The 15,517-nt window shown below is 49.6% G+C and overlaps 1 protein-coding gene across 1 annotated transcript in view; it reads left to right on the forward strand.

Annotated features, from left to right (window-relative positions):
- The window catches only part of LOC311125842 (rab11 family-interacting protein 4A-like), a gene marked incomplete at both ends in the record, with an annotated part of 43,280 nt that extends 28,327 nt beyond the window's left edge, over positions 1-14,953 (forward strand). The window contains 12 exons of the mRNA XM_084199873.1: positions 1,310-1,491; positions 2,156-2,323; positions 2,669-2,803; positions 6,300-6,335; positions 6,927-7,032; positions 7,790-7,893; positions 8,649-8,789; positions 9,347-9,428; positions 9,539-9,676; positions 10,336-10,479; positions 14,089-14,232; positions 14,831-14,953. Coding sequence (XP_084055999.1) covers positions 1,310-1,491; positions 2,156-2,323; positions 2,669-2,803; positions 6,300-6,335; positions 6,927-7,032; positions 7,790-7,893; positions 8,649-8,789; positions 9,347-9,428; positions 9,539-9,676; positions 10,336-10,479; positions 14,089-14,232; positions 14,831-14,953 — 1,503 coding nt within the window. The remainder of the gene's footprint in view (positions 1-1,309; positions 1,492-2,155; positions 2,324-2,668; positions 2,804-6,299; positions 6,336-6,926; positions 7,033-7,789; positions 7,894-8,648; positions 8,790-9,346; positions 9,429-9,538; positions 9,677-10,335; positions 10,480-14,088; positions 14,233-14,830) is intronic.
- Positions 14,954-15,517: the final 564 nt, after the last annotated feature.

Below are 15,517 nucleotides of genomic sequence, written 5' to 3' on the forward strand. Positions count from 1 at the left end.
TTTTGCAGTCATTTTCTTAATGGGTGCATGCTTATTAGTAACTGGATTAAGCAATTTCATAAATGTGTCAAGTGCAGTGTCTGGTTGCTCCTCATTACACACCACAGACCAGCAAATATTTTTTACATCATCAACATAAGAATCACTACAAAACTTATTGTATGACCTCTTATACACTATATTAGGCCCAGCCTTTGGAACTTTGGTTTTCCTAGATATGGCTACTATATTGTGATCACTACATCCTATGGATTTGGATACTGATTTAAAGCAAATTTCTGCTGCATTAGTAAAGATGTGGTCAATACATGTTGATGATTTCATTCCTGTGCTGTTTGTAACTACCCTGGTAGGTTGACTGATAACCTGAACCAGGTTGCAGGCACTGGTTACAGTTGGATGTTTTTTCTTTAGTGGGCAGCTTGATGAAAGCCAGTCAATATTTTAATCACCCAGAAAATATATCTCTCTGTTGATATCACATACATTATCAAGCATTTCACACATATTATTCAGATACTGACTGTTTGCACTTGGTGGTCTATAGCAGATTCCCACAAGAATGGGCTTTAGATGAGGCAGATGAAGCTGTAGCCATATTACTTCAACAGTATTTAACATGAGATCCTCTCTAAGCTTGACATGAATGTGGTTCTGAATATAGACCGCAACAAATTATGATGTTGATATGATGTTGTTGATATTATGATGTTGATAAGATGTTGATAAATGTTGATATGATGATGTTGATATGTGATGATGATAGTGGAGGTATAATTGTTCCTCCTGTTGTTTTGCTTGGCATGTCCTTCAGGACCATTCTCCCTGCTCTGGCTAGCATTAATTAGAATAACATTGATGTTCTTGGTGATTCAATGTAATGTGTGTGTGTTTGTGTTTGTGCACGAGTATGTGTGTGTGTCCGTGCATGTGTGTGTGTGTGTCTCCCAGTGGTAGAGCAGTCTGGTGAGGCCAGACAGACGTGTATGTATTATTTACACACAATCACACACACTCCTGAACACACACACACCATCTCACACACACACACACTCCTGAACAAGAGCAGACAGATCTAGGCCAGTGGTCCAGTCACTACCCACGGCTCTCTACCCCTGTACTCTAAACCCCCTACATGTCTCCAAATTATGCACTTATGGCATGTATTCTATGGAGGACCAAACCTGCCAGAATTAGAAATAAATGAATAAATAACTAAATAAACACACAGATACAGTGCCTTCAGAAAGTATTCATACCCCTTGACTTATCCCTCCCTCCCTCCCCCTCCTTCTCTCTCTCGCTCCAGAACGTCTTGGCCCGACTCGGCCCTCCCATCATCATGTGTACCCGTCCATACCCGGACTGCAGTGTGGAGCAGGGGGAGTGTTGTGACATGGACAGCACCAATGAGAGCGGGGTGGGCTCTGACACCTCTGACGGGGGGCGGGGCAACGAGAAGGAGGAGGGTCTAGGAGGACTGTTCAACAAGTAAGTGTGACGTTATGATGTCACAGATTATAGCGGTTATTGATTTTCAATAAGCATTTTGCCACCGTCTATCTGACAATGCCAGTAGTAGCCCCAACCTGCCATAAGCACTTCTTCTAGACTTGTTGGCCTGGTATTGGCAATATGGAATTGGCCCTTTGATAGGCTAGGTGGAATTGGCCCTCTGATAGGCTAGGTGGAATTGGCCCTCTGATAGGCTAGGTGGAATTGGCCCTCTGATAGGCTAGGTGGAATTGGCCCTCTGATAGGCTAGGTGGAATTGGCCCTCTGATAGGCTAGGTGGAATTGGCCCTCTGATAGGCTAGGTGGAATTGGCCCTCTGATAGGCTAGATGGAATTGGCTCCATATTGCTATACTCAGACAGTGTTTTCAGATGTTCTGAGTTTCTAGGGAAGGGGTATTCAAATCTTATACAACAAGTTCCGGACTACTGCTGGTTTTCTGTTCTACCTGATAATTAATATCACCCACCTGGTGTCCCAGGTTTAAATCAGTCCCTGATTAGAGGGGAAGTATGAACAAAAGCAGTGGAACTGGCTTCCAGGTCCAGATGAGAATTTGAGGGGCGTAGGAGACCATTTGGGACTGGGCCATACGGATTAATATGTTGACTCATGTACTTTGTGTTCTGATTGGCTGTAGTTCTGGCCAGCTGATTGGCTCGGCTTCTGCGTCCGTCATCTCGGGGGAGGAGCAGTTTGAGGACTACGGAGAGGGGGAGGACGTGGACTACACTCCCAGCAGCCCTTGCCCCGACGATGACACGCACACCAACGGCTTCTCAGACCTCAGCTCCTCTCTGCCCTCCAGGTCAGTGGTACATAGAGGGCACTCACACAGCAGACAGTACATTCATCAATGACAGTTAGTCCCCAATGACTGACACACACTCCACACTAGAACCCTTTACATGATACACCAACACACACTCCACACTAGAACCCTTTACATGATACACCGACACACACTCCACACTAGAACCCTTTACATGATACACCGACACACCCTACACACTAGAACCCTTTACATGATACACCAACATATATGCATATGTAACAGGAATGTCTCTCTGTCTCTCTGTCTCTATCTCTCTCCCTTCCCCTCTCTCTCTCTCTCTCTCTCTCTCTCTCTCTCTCTCTCTCTCTCTCTCTGTAGTGCTGGTCAGACCCCTCTGAAAGTGTGTCACCTGTACAACAGTGATGTGTTGGACGTCTATTGTTCTCAGTGCTATAAGAAGGTTAACCTGCTCAACGACCTGGAGGCCAGGCTCAACAACCTCAAAGCCAACAGGTAACACACACACACATATACACACATACACACACACACACACACACACACACACACATACACAAACATACAGACACTACCAGTCAAAAGTTTGGACACACCTACTCATTCAAGGGTTTTTCTTAATTTTTACAATTTTTTACATTGTAGAGTAATAGTGAAGACATCAAAACTATGGTCCTCTGTAGCTCAGCTGGTAGAGCACGGCGCTTGTAACGCCAAGGTAGTGGGTTCGATCCCCGGGACCACCCATACACAAAAATGTATGCACGCATGACTGTAAGTCGCTTTGGATAAAAGCGTCTGCTAAATGGCTTATTATTATATTATATTATGAAATAACACATATGGAATCATGTAGTAACCAAAAAAGTGTTAAACAAATCAAAATCTATTTTATATTTGAGATTCTTCAAATAGCCACCCTTTGCCTTGATGACAGCTTTGCACACTCTTGGCATTCTCTTCATGAGATAGTCACCTGGAATGCATTTCAATTAACAGGTGTGCCTTGTTAAAAGTTAATTTGTGGAATTTCTTTCCTTCTTAATGCATTTGAGCCAATCAGTTGTGTTGTGACAAGGTAGGGGTGGTATACAGAAGACAGCCCTATTTGGTAAAAGACCAAGTCCATTTTATGGCAAGAACAGCTTAAATAAGCAAAGAGAAACGAGAGTCCATCATCACTTTAAGACATGAAGGTCAGTCAATACAGAACATTTCAAGAACTTTGAAAGTTTCTTCAAGTGCAGTCGCAAAAACCATCAAGCGCTATGATGAAACTGGCTCTCATGAGGACCGCCACAGGAATGGAAGACCCAGAGTTACCTCTGCTGCAGAGGATAAGTTCATTAGAGTTACCAGCCTCAGAAATTGCAGCCCAAATAAATGCTTCACAGAGTTCAAGTCACAGACACATCTCAACATCAACTGTTCAGAGGGGACTGTGTGAATCAGGCCTTCATGGTCGAATTCCTGCAAAGAAACCACTACTAAAGGACACCAATAATAAGAAGAGACCTGCTTGGGCCAAGAAACACAAGCAGTGGACATCAGACCGGTGGAAATGTGTCCTTTGGTCTGGAGTCCAAATTGGAGATTTTTGGTTCGCGTGTCTTTGTGAGACGCGGTGTGGGTCAACGGATGATCTCGGCACATGTATTTCCCTCCGTGAAGCATGGAGGAGGAGGTGTGATGGTGTGGGGGTGCTTTGCTGGTGACACTGTCTGTGATTTATTTATAATTCAAGGCACACTTAACCAGCATGGCTACCACAGCATTCTGCAGCGATACGCCATCCCATCTGGTTTGGGCTTAATGGGACTATCATTTGTTTTTTAACAGGACAATGACCCAACACACCTCCAGGCTGTGTAAGGGCTATTTTACCAAGAATGAGAGCGATGGAGTGCTGCATCAGATGACCTGGCCTCCACAATCCCCTGACCTCAACCCAGTTGAAATGGTTTGGGATAGGTCGGACCGCAGAGTGAAGGAAAAGCAGCCAACAAGTGCTCAGCATATGTGGGAACTCCTTCAAGACTGATGGAAAAGCATTCCAAGTGAAGCTGGTTGAGAGAATGCCAAGAGTGTGAAAAGCGGTCATCAAGGCAAAGGGTGGCTATTTGAAGAATCTCTTTTGGTTACTACATGATTCCATATGTGTCATTTCATAGTTTTGATGTCTTCACTATTATTCTACAATGTAGAAAATAGTAAAAATAAAGAAAAACCCAAGGAGAGAGAGTAGGTGTGTCCAAACTTTTGACCGGCACTGTACATTAATTCAAATTTGCATGTGCACACAAATACATTCTGCAATAAATGAGAAAACGTTGCTGTTCTTTAGTGAATCTCCCATCGCAGCACTAGCCTATTCAGTAAGCCATTTCCAGTGAAGTGGACGCCTAACACACACACACACACTTTGTCTTTGTGGTGGATACCTACCATGTCATGTTACAGCACAGATTAGCTCTCACTGCCAGGGGTGTTTATGATTTAGCAGATCCCTTCCTCCTCCTTCCTCCCTCTCTCTCTCTCTCTCTCTCCTCTTCCCTCCTTTTCTAGGGAAAGTGATTTGTTATGGGCAGAGTTGTTACCATAGCAACTGCATCTCAGTTAGACAAAGGCTGGGTTAAGTTTGGCAGAAGGGAAAAGTGTGTGTGTGTGTGGTCAGCAGTGTATTCTGGAGAGGGATGAGAGCATTCAGTAAAGGCTTGGTGTGAGCCTAATGCTGCGTTCTGCTACTACAGTTCAGGTGTTATTGGCCTGAGAAATGGACATAGAAATAGAACATATAGAACAGATTCCATTTTTTTACCACCATGATTAGTGTTGGGTAGTATACATTTACTACATTTTAGTCATTTAGCAGACGCTCTTATCCAGAGCGACTTACAGTTAGTGAGTGCATACATTTTCACACTGGCCCCCCGTGGGAAACGAACCCACAACCCTGGCGTTACAAACGCCATGCTCTACCAACTGAGCTACACGGGGCCCTAGTATAGAGGGCAGCATTACTTAACACAGTGGTTGGTGTAGACAGGATACTTCAGTCAAGCTGTAGGGCAGGATTGCTGTATGAACCAAAGTCTACTTCATATCTTCCTTTTATATTGTTTTGTTCACCATAGCAACCGTCCTTCATGCTCTCTTGTATCACTGGTTCAATCCCTGGCCGCCTCCCAAAGTGCACCCTATTCCCTACGTAGTGCACTACTTTAGACCAGGGCCCATAGGGATCTGTAGGGAATAGGGTGCCATTTGGGACACAGTCACAGTCACACCATGTTGTTGATGAGTCAGGTAGAGGTCAGGACAGATGGGGACTCTTTGCTGTGACTGTTCTGTGTGTTGTGTTTCTATGGTTACAGTGCATTTGAGATGAGGTGGTGTATGAGACTCTTCTAAGATGCTGGTTAGTTTAGCTATGGTTACATCACACACACACACACACACACACACACACACACACACACGCTGTGGTCGTGTCTTCTACTTGAGGGTGCTGTAACACAGTAATGAGTGTAAAGCTGATGTGTGTATCAGTGTGTGAGAGACATCTGTGTCTCAGGCTGTGTTCATGCCTGCCTGCGTGTGTGTGTGTGTGTGTGTGTGTGTGTGTGTGTGTGTTATGTAAAAGCAGGTCAGGTTATAATAGGATCCTAGCCCAGGACAGCCCAGGACATTACTCAGGTGATCTATATATAGCGTGGTTCTCCCTGATGTCACCACAGCCTTCCTCTTGTTATCTAATCTACCTCACTAATCCCTGCCTGGCACTAACGTAACTACTGGCCCTGACCCCATTCACCAGCCAGGCTTCTAAACCTGTTCCACCCTGACCCCATTCACCAGCCAGGCTTCTAAACCTGTTCCACCCTGACCCCATTCACCAGCCAGGCTTCTAAACCTGTTCCACCCTGACCCGTTCACCAGCCAGGCTTCTAAATCTGTTCCATATCTGATCTTCCTGTTTATCATTTTACAGCCCCAACAGAAAGATATCCAGCACTGCCTTTGGACGGTAAGTTACTGAGATCATCTTTTTCCAGCCCCAACAGAAAGGGAGAGGGAGTCTGAGAGGGAGAGGGGGTCTGGGAGGGAGGGGGTCTGGGAGGGAGGGAGAGGGAGGGAGGGAGGGTGGGAGTGAGGGAGAGGGAGGCTGGGAGGGAGAGTGAGGGGGAGGGAGGGAGGGAGGGAGGGAGGGAGGGAGGGAGGGAGGGAGAGGGAGTCTGAGAGGGAGGGAGGGAGTCTGGCAGGGAGAGGGAGTCTGGGAGGGAGAGGGAGTCTGGGAGGGTGGGATTGAGAGGGAGGTAGAGGGAGGGACTGTACTGTGGTTATCTGATGGATCAGGTGGCTGGTAGAGGGAGGGACTGTACTGTGGATCAGGTGTTCTGTTGTTTTAGTATATTATCTCGCTCTACTTATACTTTGGGAAAATCTTCATAAAAAATGCATCACAAAAAAAGAAATTAATGTAGTTAATTACCCACCTCTTCCTCTTCCTCTTCCCCCTCTCCTCCCTTTCTCCTCCTCCCCCTCTCTTCCCTTCCTCCTCCTCTCCTCCTCCCCCTCTCCTCTCCTCCTCCTCCTCCCCCTCTCCTCCCCTCTACAGTCAGTTGTTCCAGCACAACCACAGTGCGTTTAGCAGCAGTCAGGGAAGCACAGAGGACCTGTTCAGAGACTCCATCGACTCTTGTGATGTGGACATTACTGAGAAGGTACACACACACGGTACAGACACACACACACACACACACACCCCGTACCCCCCCAAAACAGACATTTTCCCCTGTAAATGAACTGCTATGATGATTATTAGCCCACAATTAAAACACCTCTGTCATATAAGAGTTTTATTTCAGGCAGTTATGAATATAGCCTAACAGCCAAATCCATCCCCTGAAGAGGACACTAGACTATCACAGGGCCTTACCCCCTGGACAGGACACTAGACTAACACAGGGCTTTACCCCCTGGACAGGACACTAGACTATCACAGGGCTTTACCCCCTGGACAGGACACTAGACTATCACAGGGCTTTACCCCCTGGACAGGACACTAAACTATCACAGGCCTTTACCCCCTGGACAGGACACTAGACTATCACAGGCCTTTACCCCCTGGACAGGACACTAGACTAACACAGGGCTTTACCCCCTGGACAGGACACTAGACTATCACAGGCCTTTACCCCCTGGACAGGACACTAGACTATCACAGGGCTTTACCCCAAATCCATCTCCTGGACAGGACACTAGACTATCACAGGGCTTTACCCCAAATCCATCTCCTTGGGAGAGCACTAGACTATCACAGGATTTTACCCAAAATCCAGCTCCTTGGCAGGACACTAGACTATCACAGGGCTTTACCCCAAATCCACTCCTTGGCTGAGTAGGGAGCCATCGGGTCCCGTTTCTTTGGTCTCACCTGTACCTATGTGTCTGTCTGTCTGTATGTCTGTCTGTCCTCAGGTGAGTTACCTGGAGAAGAAGGTGACAGAGCTGGAGAATGACAATCTGGCTAATGGAAACCTCAAGTCTAAACTCAAACAGGGCAACACACAGCTAGTACACAGGTAAGATATACTGTATATATAAATATATACAAATGTCAAATATCTCAATTACTTTCACATACATTCAAAGTAAGTATTCAGTTATATTTTCAATATTGTAATGTTTTGGAAATACACTTGGCAAGTATTTGATAGTATTTTCAAATACTTATTTCAAATACTATTTTCAAATACCTGGGTTAAATGCATATGAGTGTATTTAAGTTAGTGTATTTGAAATACAATTTGGCAGACTATTCGGTTTTTACAAATAACTATTCAAATACTCAAATAAAGGTACTTGTTTTGGGCTGTGTATTTGAAAATACAGTACTCAAATACACAAAAGGATTTTAAATACCAGATAACAGTAGTGTATACTTATGAATAGAAAGGCACAGGGCGGGATTCAATCAAAGGTGCGTTGTTGGCAAGTGACACTTGACATTTTAAAGGTAATTTACACTTGAGCTGACATCTGCAGTGTTTACCGTGAATGTCAACGTCAGGGAAATGTCCTTTAAATGGTGCATTGTTGGTAGTGTTGACGATTTGCCTCTGATTGAATCCCGGCCACACTGTTTTTAAGACTTTTATTGATATTTATGACATTTGTGTAATGACGATGTTGTCTCTCTGTCTCCCAGGGTTCATTGTGTAATGACGATGTTGTGTCTCTCTGTCTCCCAGGGTTCATTGTGTAATGACGATGTTGTGTCTCTCTGTCTCCCAGGGTTCATTGTGTAATGACGATGTTGTGTCTCTCTGTCTCCCAGGGTTCATGAGTTGGAGGAGCAGCTGAAGGATCAGGAGAGCAGAGCCGAACAGACCCTAGAGGAAGAGGCACATAGACACAGAGAGACCTACTGCAAGATGGAGAGAGACAAGAACACTGACATAGAGATGCTCAGTAACAGGTACACACACACTTGTTCTGGTACGATGGAACCAATGAAATAGTCCCAAAAGTCCAACCTCCGAGCGAAATCAAGTGCACCTTAGTAACACACAGGAACCCCTTAGTAACACACAGGAACCCCTTAGTAACACACAGGAACCCCTTAGTAACACACAGGAACCCCTTAGTAACACACAGGAACCCCTTAGTAACACACAGGAACCCCTTAGTAACACACAGGAACACCTTAATAACACACAGGAACCCCTTAGTAACACACAGGAACACCTTAATAACACACAGGAACCCCTTAGTAACACACAGGAACCCCTTAGTAACACACAGGAACACCTTAATAACACACAGGAACCCCTTAGTAACACACAGGAACACCTTAGTAACACACAGGAACCCCTTAGTAACACACAGGAACCCCTTAGTAACACAGAGGAACCCCTTAGTAACACACAGGAACACCTTAGTAACACACAGGAACCCCTTAGTAACACACAGGAACAGCTGTAAATTGGTCATATAAATGGTAGATATCTGCATAACTGTTTTCTGTCTCTATAGAGTCCAGCAGCTGGAGGAGGAGAATGGAGAGATGAAACTGAATGTGTGTAAACTGAAGTCTCAGACTGAGAAACTAGACCAGGTGGGTGGTCATACAGTCTGCCTGTCTGCCTGTCTGTCTGTCTGCCTGTATGCCTGTCTGTCAATGGATTACTCTCCCCCATCTCTCTCTCTCCCCTCTCCCTCCCCCAGGAGAAGCAGCGTATGACAGACAGGTTAGAGGACACCAGTCTGAGGCTGAAAGATGAGATGGACCTCTACAGGAAGATGATGGACAAGCTGTGGCAGAACAGACATGAATTCCAGAAGGAGAGAGAGGCCATGCAAGAGGTACACACATGGACTCGCGCGGACACACACACACACACACACACACACACACACACACACACACACACACACACACACACACACACACACACACACACACACACACACTATCATTGTAATATGTTTTCCTCCATTCATTCCTATTGCACTCTACTGCTTTAGACCAAATTCACCATCTTCTGTATTTTAACTTCTAAGGACCAAAGAAACTACATTGATGTGACAGACAAACTCTCTCTCTCCCTCCCCCTCCATCTCTCTCCCTCTCCATCTCTCTCTCCCTCCCCCTCCATCTCTCTCTCCCTCCCCCTTCATCTCTCTCTCCCTCCCCCTTCATCTCTCTCCCTCCCCCTCCATCTCTCTCTCCCTCCCCCTCCATCTCTCTCTCTCCCTCCCCCTCCACCTCTCTCTCCCTCCCACTCCACATCTCTCTCCCTCCCCCTCCATCTCTCTCTACCTCCCCTCCCTCCCTCTTTCCCCCTCATCTCTCTCTCCCTCCATCTCTCTCTCCCTCCCCCTCCCTCTTTCCCCCTCCATCTCTCCCTCCCTCCCCCTCCATCTCTCTCCCCCCTCCCACTCTCTCTTGCCACCCTACTACTCTCCATCTCTCTCTCCCCCTCTATCTCTCCCTCCCTCCCTCCCTCCCTCCATCTTTGTAGTTGATTGAGGACCTGCGTCGGGAGTTGGAGTACCTGCAGCTGTTTAAGCTGGGTTCAGAGAAGGGGCAGGGGGCGGGGCTATCAGAATACAACGCCAAGACACGGGAGATAGAGATGGAGCATGAGGTCAAGAGACTCAAACAGGTGAGGCTCACACACACGCTGAACGTGTACACACACCTAAGTACACACACACACAAAGAGAGAGACATACACTGAGTGTATAAAACATTATAAACACCTGCTCTTTCCATGTCAGACTGACCAGGTGAATCCAGGAGAAAGTTATGATCCCTTATCGATGTCACTTGTTAAATCCACTTCAATCAGTGTAGATGAAGGGGAGGAGACAGGTTAAAGAAGGATTTTTAAGCGTTGAGACAATGGAGACATGGATTGTGTATGTGTGCCATTCAGATGGTGAATGGGCAAGACAAGATATTTAAGTGCCTTTGAACGGGGTATGGTAGTAGGTGCCAGGTGCACTGGTGTGTGTCAAGAACTGCAACGCTGCTGGGTTTTTCACGTGCAACAGTTTCCCGTATGTATCAAGAATGGTCCACCATCCAAAGGACAACCAGCCAACTTGGTGGGGTGGGGTGGGGGGGCAACTCAATATTAGGAAGGTGTTCAATATTAGGAAGGCCCCGTTGACATCAACATTTTCTCAGAGTTTATATTCTAACTCCTCCTCTTCCTCCTTCCTCCTCCCTCTTCCCTCCCTCCCTCCCTCCCTCTCTCTCCACCCTCTTCCCTCCTCCCTCCCTCTCTCTTCTCCCTCTTCCATCCTTCCTCCCTCCCTCTTCCCTCCTCCCTCCTTCCTTCCTCCCTCCCTCTCTCTCCACCCTCTTCCCTCCTCCCTCCCTCTCTCCTCCCTCTTCCCTTCTTCCTCCCTCCCTCTCTCTCCACCCTCTTCCCCTCCTTCCTCCCTCCCTCTCTCTCCCTCTCTTCCCTCCTCCCTCCCTCTCTCTCTCCACCCTCTTCCCTCCTCCATCCCTCTCTCCACCCTCTTCCCTCCTCCCTCCCTCCCTCTCTCTCTTCCCTCCATCCTTCCTTCCTCCCTCTCGCTCCTCCCTCCCTCTCTCTCCACCCTCTTCCCTCCTCCCTCCCTCCCTCTCTCTCCTCCCTCTTCCCTCCTCCCTCTCGCTCCTCCCTCCCTCTCTCTCACCCTCTTCCCTCCTCCCTCTCTCCTCCCTCTCTCTCCACCCTCTTCCCTCCTCCCTCCATCCCTCTCTCTCCACCCTCTTCCCTCCTCCCTCCCTCCCTCTCTCTCCACCCTCCTCCCTCCTCCCTCCCTCCCTCTCTCTCCACCCTCTTCCCTCCTCCCTCCCTCCCTCCCTCTCTCTCCACCCTCTTCCCTCCTCCCTCCCTCCCTCTCTCTCCACCCCTTCCCTCCTCCCTCCCTCCCTCCCTCCCTCCCTCTCTCTCTCTCTCTCTCTCTCCTCCCTCCCTCTCTCTCCTCCCTCCCTCTCTCTCCTCCCTCTTCCCTCCTTCCTCCCTCCCTCTCTCTCCTCCCTCCTTCCTCCCTCCCTCTCTCTCCTCCCTCCCTCTCTCCTCCCTCTTCCCTCCTCCGTCCTTCCCTCTCTCTCTTCCCTCGTCCCTCCCTCTCTCTCCTTCCTCTCTCTCCTTCCTCTTCCCTCCTTCCTCCCTCCCTCTCTCTCTCCTCCCTCCTTCCTCCCTCCCTCCCTCCCTCTCTCTCCACCCTCTTCCCTCCTCCCTCCCTCTCTCTTCTCCCTCCTTCCTCCCTCCCTCTCTCTCCTCCCTCTTCCCTCCTTCCTTCCTCCCTCCCTCTCTCTCCACCCTCTTCCCTCCTCTCTCCTCCCTCTTCCCTCCTTCCTCCGTCCCTCTCTCTCCACCCTCTTCCCTCCCTCCCTCCCTCCCTCCCTCCCTCCCTCCCTCCCTCCCTCCCTCCCTCCCTCCCTCCCTCCCTCCCTCCCTCCTCCCTTCCTCCCTCCCTCCCTCTCCTCCCTCCCTCTCTCTCCTCCCTCTTCCCTCCCTCTCTCCCCTCCCTCCCTCCCTCCCTCTCTCCCCTCCCTCTCTCTCTTCCCTCTTCCCTCCTTCCTCCCTCCCTCTCTCTCCTCCCTCCCTCTCTCCTCCCTCTTCCCTCCTCCCTCCCTCCTTCCTCTTCCCTCCTCCCTCCTTCCCTCTCTCTCCTCCTTCCCTCTCTCTCCTCCCTCTTCCCTCCCTCTCTCTCCTTCCTCTCTCTCCTTCCTCTTCCCTCCTTCCTCCCTCCCTCCCTCTCTCTCTCCTCCCTCCTTCCTCCCTCCCTCTTTCTCCTCCCTCTTCCCTCCTTCCTCCCTCCCTCTTTCTCCTCCCTCTTCCCTCCTTCCTCCCTCCCTCTCTCTCCTCCCTCTTCCCTACTCCCTCCCTCCCTCTCTCTCCACCCTCTTCCCTCCTCCCTCCCTCTCTCCTCCCTCTTCCTTCCTCCCTCCCTCTCTCTCCTCCCTCTTCCCTACTCCCTCCCTCCCTCTCTCTCCACCCTCTTCCCTCCTCCCTCCCTCTCTCCTCCCTCTTCCCTCCTCCCTCCCTCTCTCTCTTCCCTCCTTCCTCCCTCTCTCTCTTCCTTCCTTCCTCCCTCTCGCTCCTCCCTCCCTCTCTCTCCACCCTCCCCCTTCCTCCCTCCCTCTTTCCTCCCTCTTCCCTCCTCCCTGCCTCCCTCTCTCTCCTCCCTCCCTCCCTCTCTGTCCTCCCTCTTCCCTCCTCCCTCCCTCCCTCCCTCTCTCTCTCTCCTCCCTCCCTCCCTCCCTCCCTCCCTCCCTCCCTCCCTCCTCCCTTCCTCCCTCCCTCCCTCTCTCTCCTCCCTCTCTCTCCTCCCTCTTCCCTCCCTCTCTCCCCTCCCTCCCTCCCTCCCTCTCTCCCCTCCCTCTCTCTCTTCCCTCTTCCCTCCTTCCTCCCTCCCTCTCTTTCCTCCCTCCCTCTCTCCTCCCTCTTCCCTCCTCCCTCCCTCCTTCCTCTTCCCTCCTCCCTCCTTCCCTCTCTCTCCTCCTTCCCTCTCTCTCCTCCCTCTTCCCTCCCTCTCTCTCCTTCCTCTCTCTCCTTCCTCTTCCCTCCTTCCTCCCTCCCTCCCTCCCTCTCTCTCTCCTCCCTCCTTCCTCCCTCCCTCTTTCTCCTCCCTCTTCCCTCCTTCCTCCCTCCCTCTTTCTCCTCCCTCCCTCCCTCCTTCCTCCCTCCCTCTCTCTCCTCCCTCTTCCCTACTCCCTCCCTCCCTGTCTCTCCACCCTCTTCCCTCCTCCCTCCCTCTCTCCTCCCTCTTCCCTCCTCCCTCCCTCTCTCTCTTCCCTCCTTCCTCCCTCTCTCTCTTCCTTCCTTCCTCCCTCTCGCTCCTCCCTCCCTCTCTCTCCACCCTCCCCCTTCCTCCCTCCCTCTTTCCTCCCTCTTCCCTCCTCCCTGCCTCCCTCTCTCTCCTCCCTCCCTCCCTCTCTGTCCTCCCTCTTCCCTCCTCCCTCCCTCCCTCCCTCTCTCTCTCTCCTCCCTCCTCCCTCCCTCCCTCTCTCTCTCTCCTCCCTCTTCCCTCTTCCCTATTCCCTCCCTCCCTCCCTCCCTCCCTCCCTCCCTCCCTCCCTCTCTCTCTCTCTCTCTCTCTCTCTCTCTCTCTCCTCCCTCTTCCCTCCCTCCCTCCCTCTTCCCTCCTCCCTCCCTCTTCCCTCCTCCCTCCCTCCCTCCCTCTCTCTCCACCCTCTTCCCTCCCTCCCTCCCTCTCTCTCCCTCCTCCCTCTCCCCTCCTCCCTCCCTCCCTCTCTTTCCACCCTACAGGAAAACTTTAAGCTGCGGGACCAGAATGATGACCTGAACAGTCAGATCCTCAGTCTGAGTCTGTATGAAGCTAAGAACCTGTTTGCCTGCCACACCAAGGTCCAGTCACTGGCTGCTGAGATAGACAATGCTTCTAGGGATGAGGTGAGAGGGTCTGACTGGGGAGTAGAGTGGAGTGGAGTAAAGGAGATAGGAATGGAGATAGGAGTGGAGTGGAGGAGATAGGAGTGGAGGAGATAGGAGTGGAGTGGAGGAGATAGGAATGGGGTGGAGGAGATAGGAGTGGGGTGGAGGAGATAGGAGTGGAGTGGAGTGGAGGAGATAGGAGTGGAGTGGAGGAGATAGGAGTGGAGTGGAGGAGATAGGAGTGGAGTGGAGGAGATAGGAGTGGAGTGGAGGAGATAGGAGTGAAGGAGTAGGAGTGGAGTGGAGTGGAGGAGATTGGAGTGGATGAGATAGGAGTGGAGTGGAGTGGATGAGATAGGAGTGACATATAAAGAAATCAGCAGGAGAGGGGATGGTTTAGCCACAGGCTCATGCTAGGCACTTTGTGTCAAATGTACTTTTATTTGTTAAAAAGCTCTATCTTTTGATTGACATTCTCTCTCTCTCTCTCTCTCTCTCTCTCTCTCTCTCTCTCTCTCTCTCGCGCCCTTCCTGCCCTCCTCTCCCCATCCCTCCCCCTCTTCTCCTCCTCCTCCCCCTCTTCTCCTCCTCCTCCTCCCTCCCTCGTCTCCTCTAGTTGGTGGATGCTCTGAAGGAGCAGGAGTGTGTTAACTTCCGTCTAAGGCAGTACATGGATAAGATCATCCTGGCTATTCTGGATCACAACCCCTCTATCCTGGAGATTAAGAGTACCAGTTAAACACACACACTCACACACACATGTACGCGTGTACACACACACACACACACACACACACACACACACACTTCCACGCCAGGGGATGGGACAGAACTTAAAACAACAGACAGCTGTCTGTGTTTACAGCTGAAACTCGCTGTCTTCTCTATCTGTCAATCAACTGTTAGATGTCCCGCCTCCTTTATCTATCCCCCAATGGTTTACTGTTATTATGTTGCCAACAAAAGAAACTGTCATATTGAATTATACTAACTTGTGTGGGAGTAACTAACTGGAGAGTAGTAGTATTATCATGGTGTTCACTTTATTATTATGGTTATTATTACTAAGTTATTTAGACACACTACCTCTGGGTTCACTAGCTCCAGTATGACTGTAATGATGTAATCATTTATTACTGATTAAAACATTTAATATTTGCAAACAGAGCCCCACTTCTGATTGGCTAAATGAGTTGTCAATCACCTTCAAAAGTGGGTAAAGGTCATAGGTGAGCGGATGAGGAAGTAGCAGATAGTGTGGGTAGGTTAAGGCAAGGAATTTAAGATTCCTTGGGTTAAGATC

This window comes from Coregonus lavaretus (genome assembly GCF_964263955.1).
Source record: "Coregonus lavaretus genome assembly, contig: HAP1_SCAFFOLD_159, whole genome shotgun sequence".
Taxonomy (NCBI): domain Eukaryota; kingdom Metazoa; phylum Chordata; class Actinopteri; order Salmoniformes; family Salmonidae; genus Coregonus; species Coregonus lavaretus.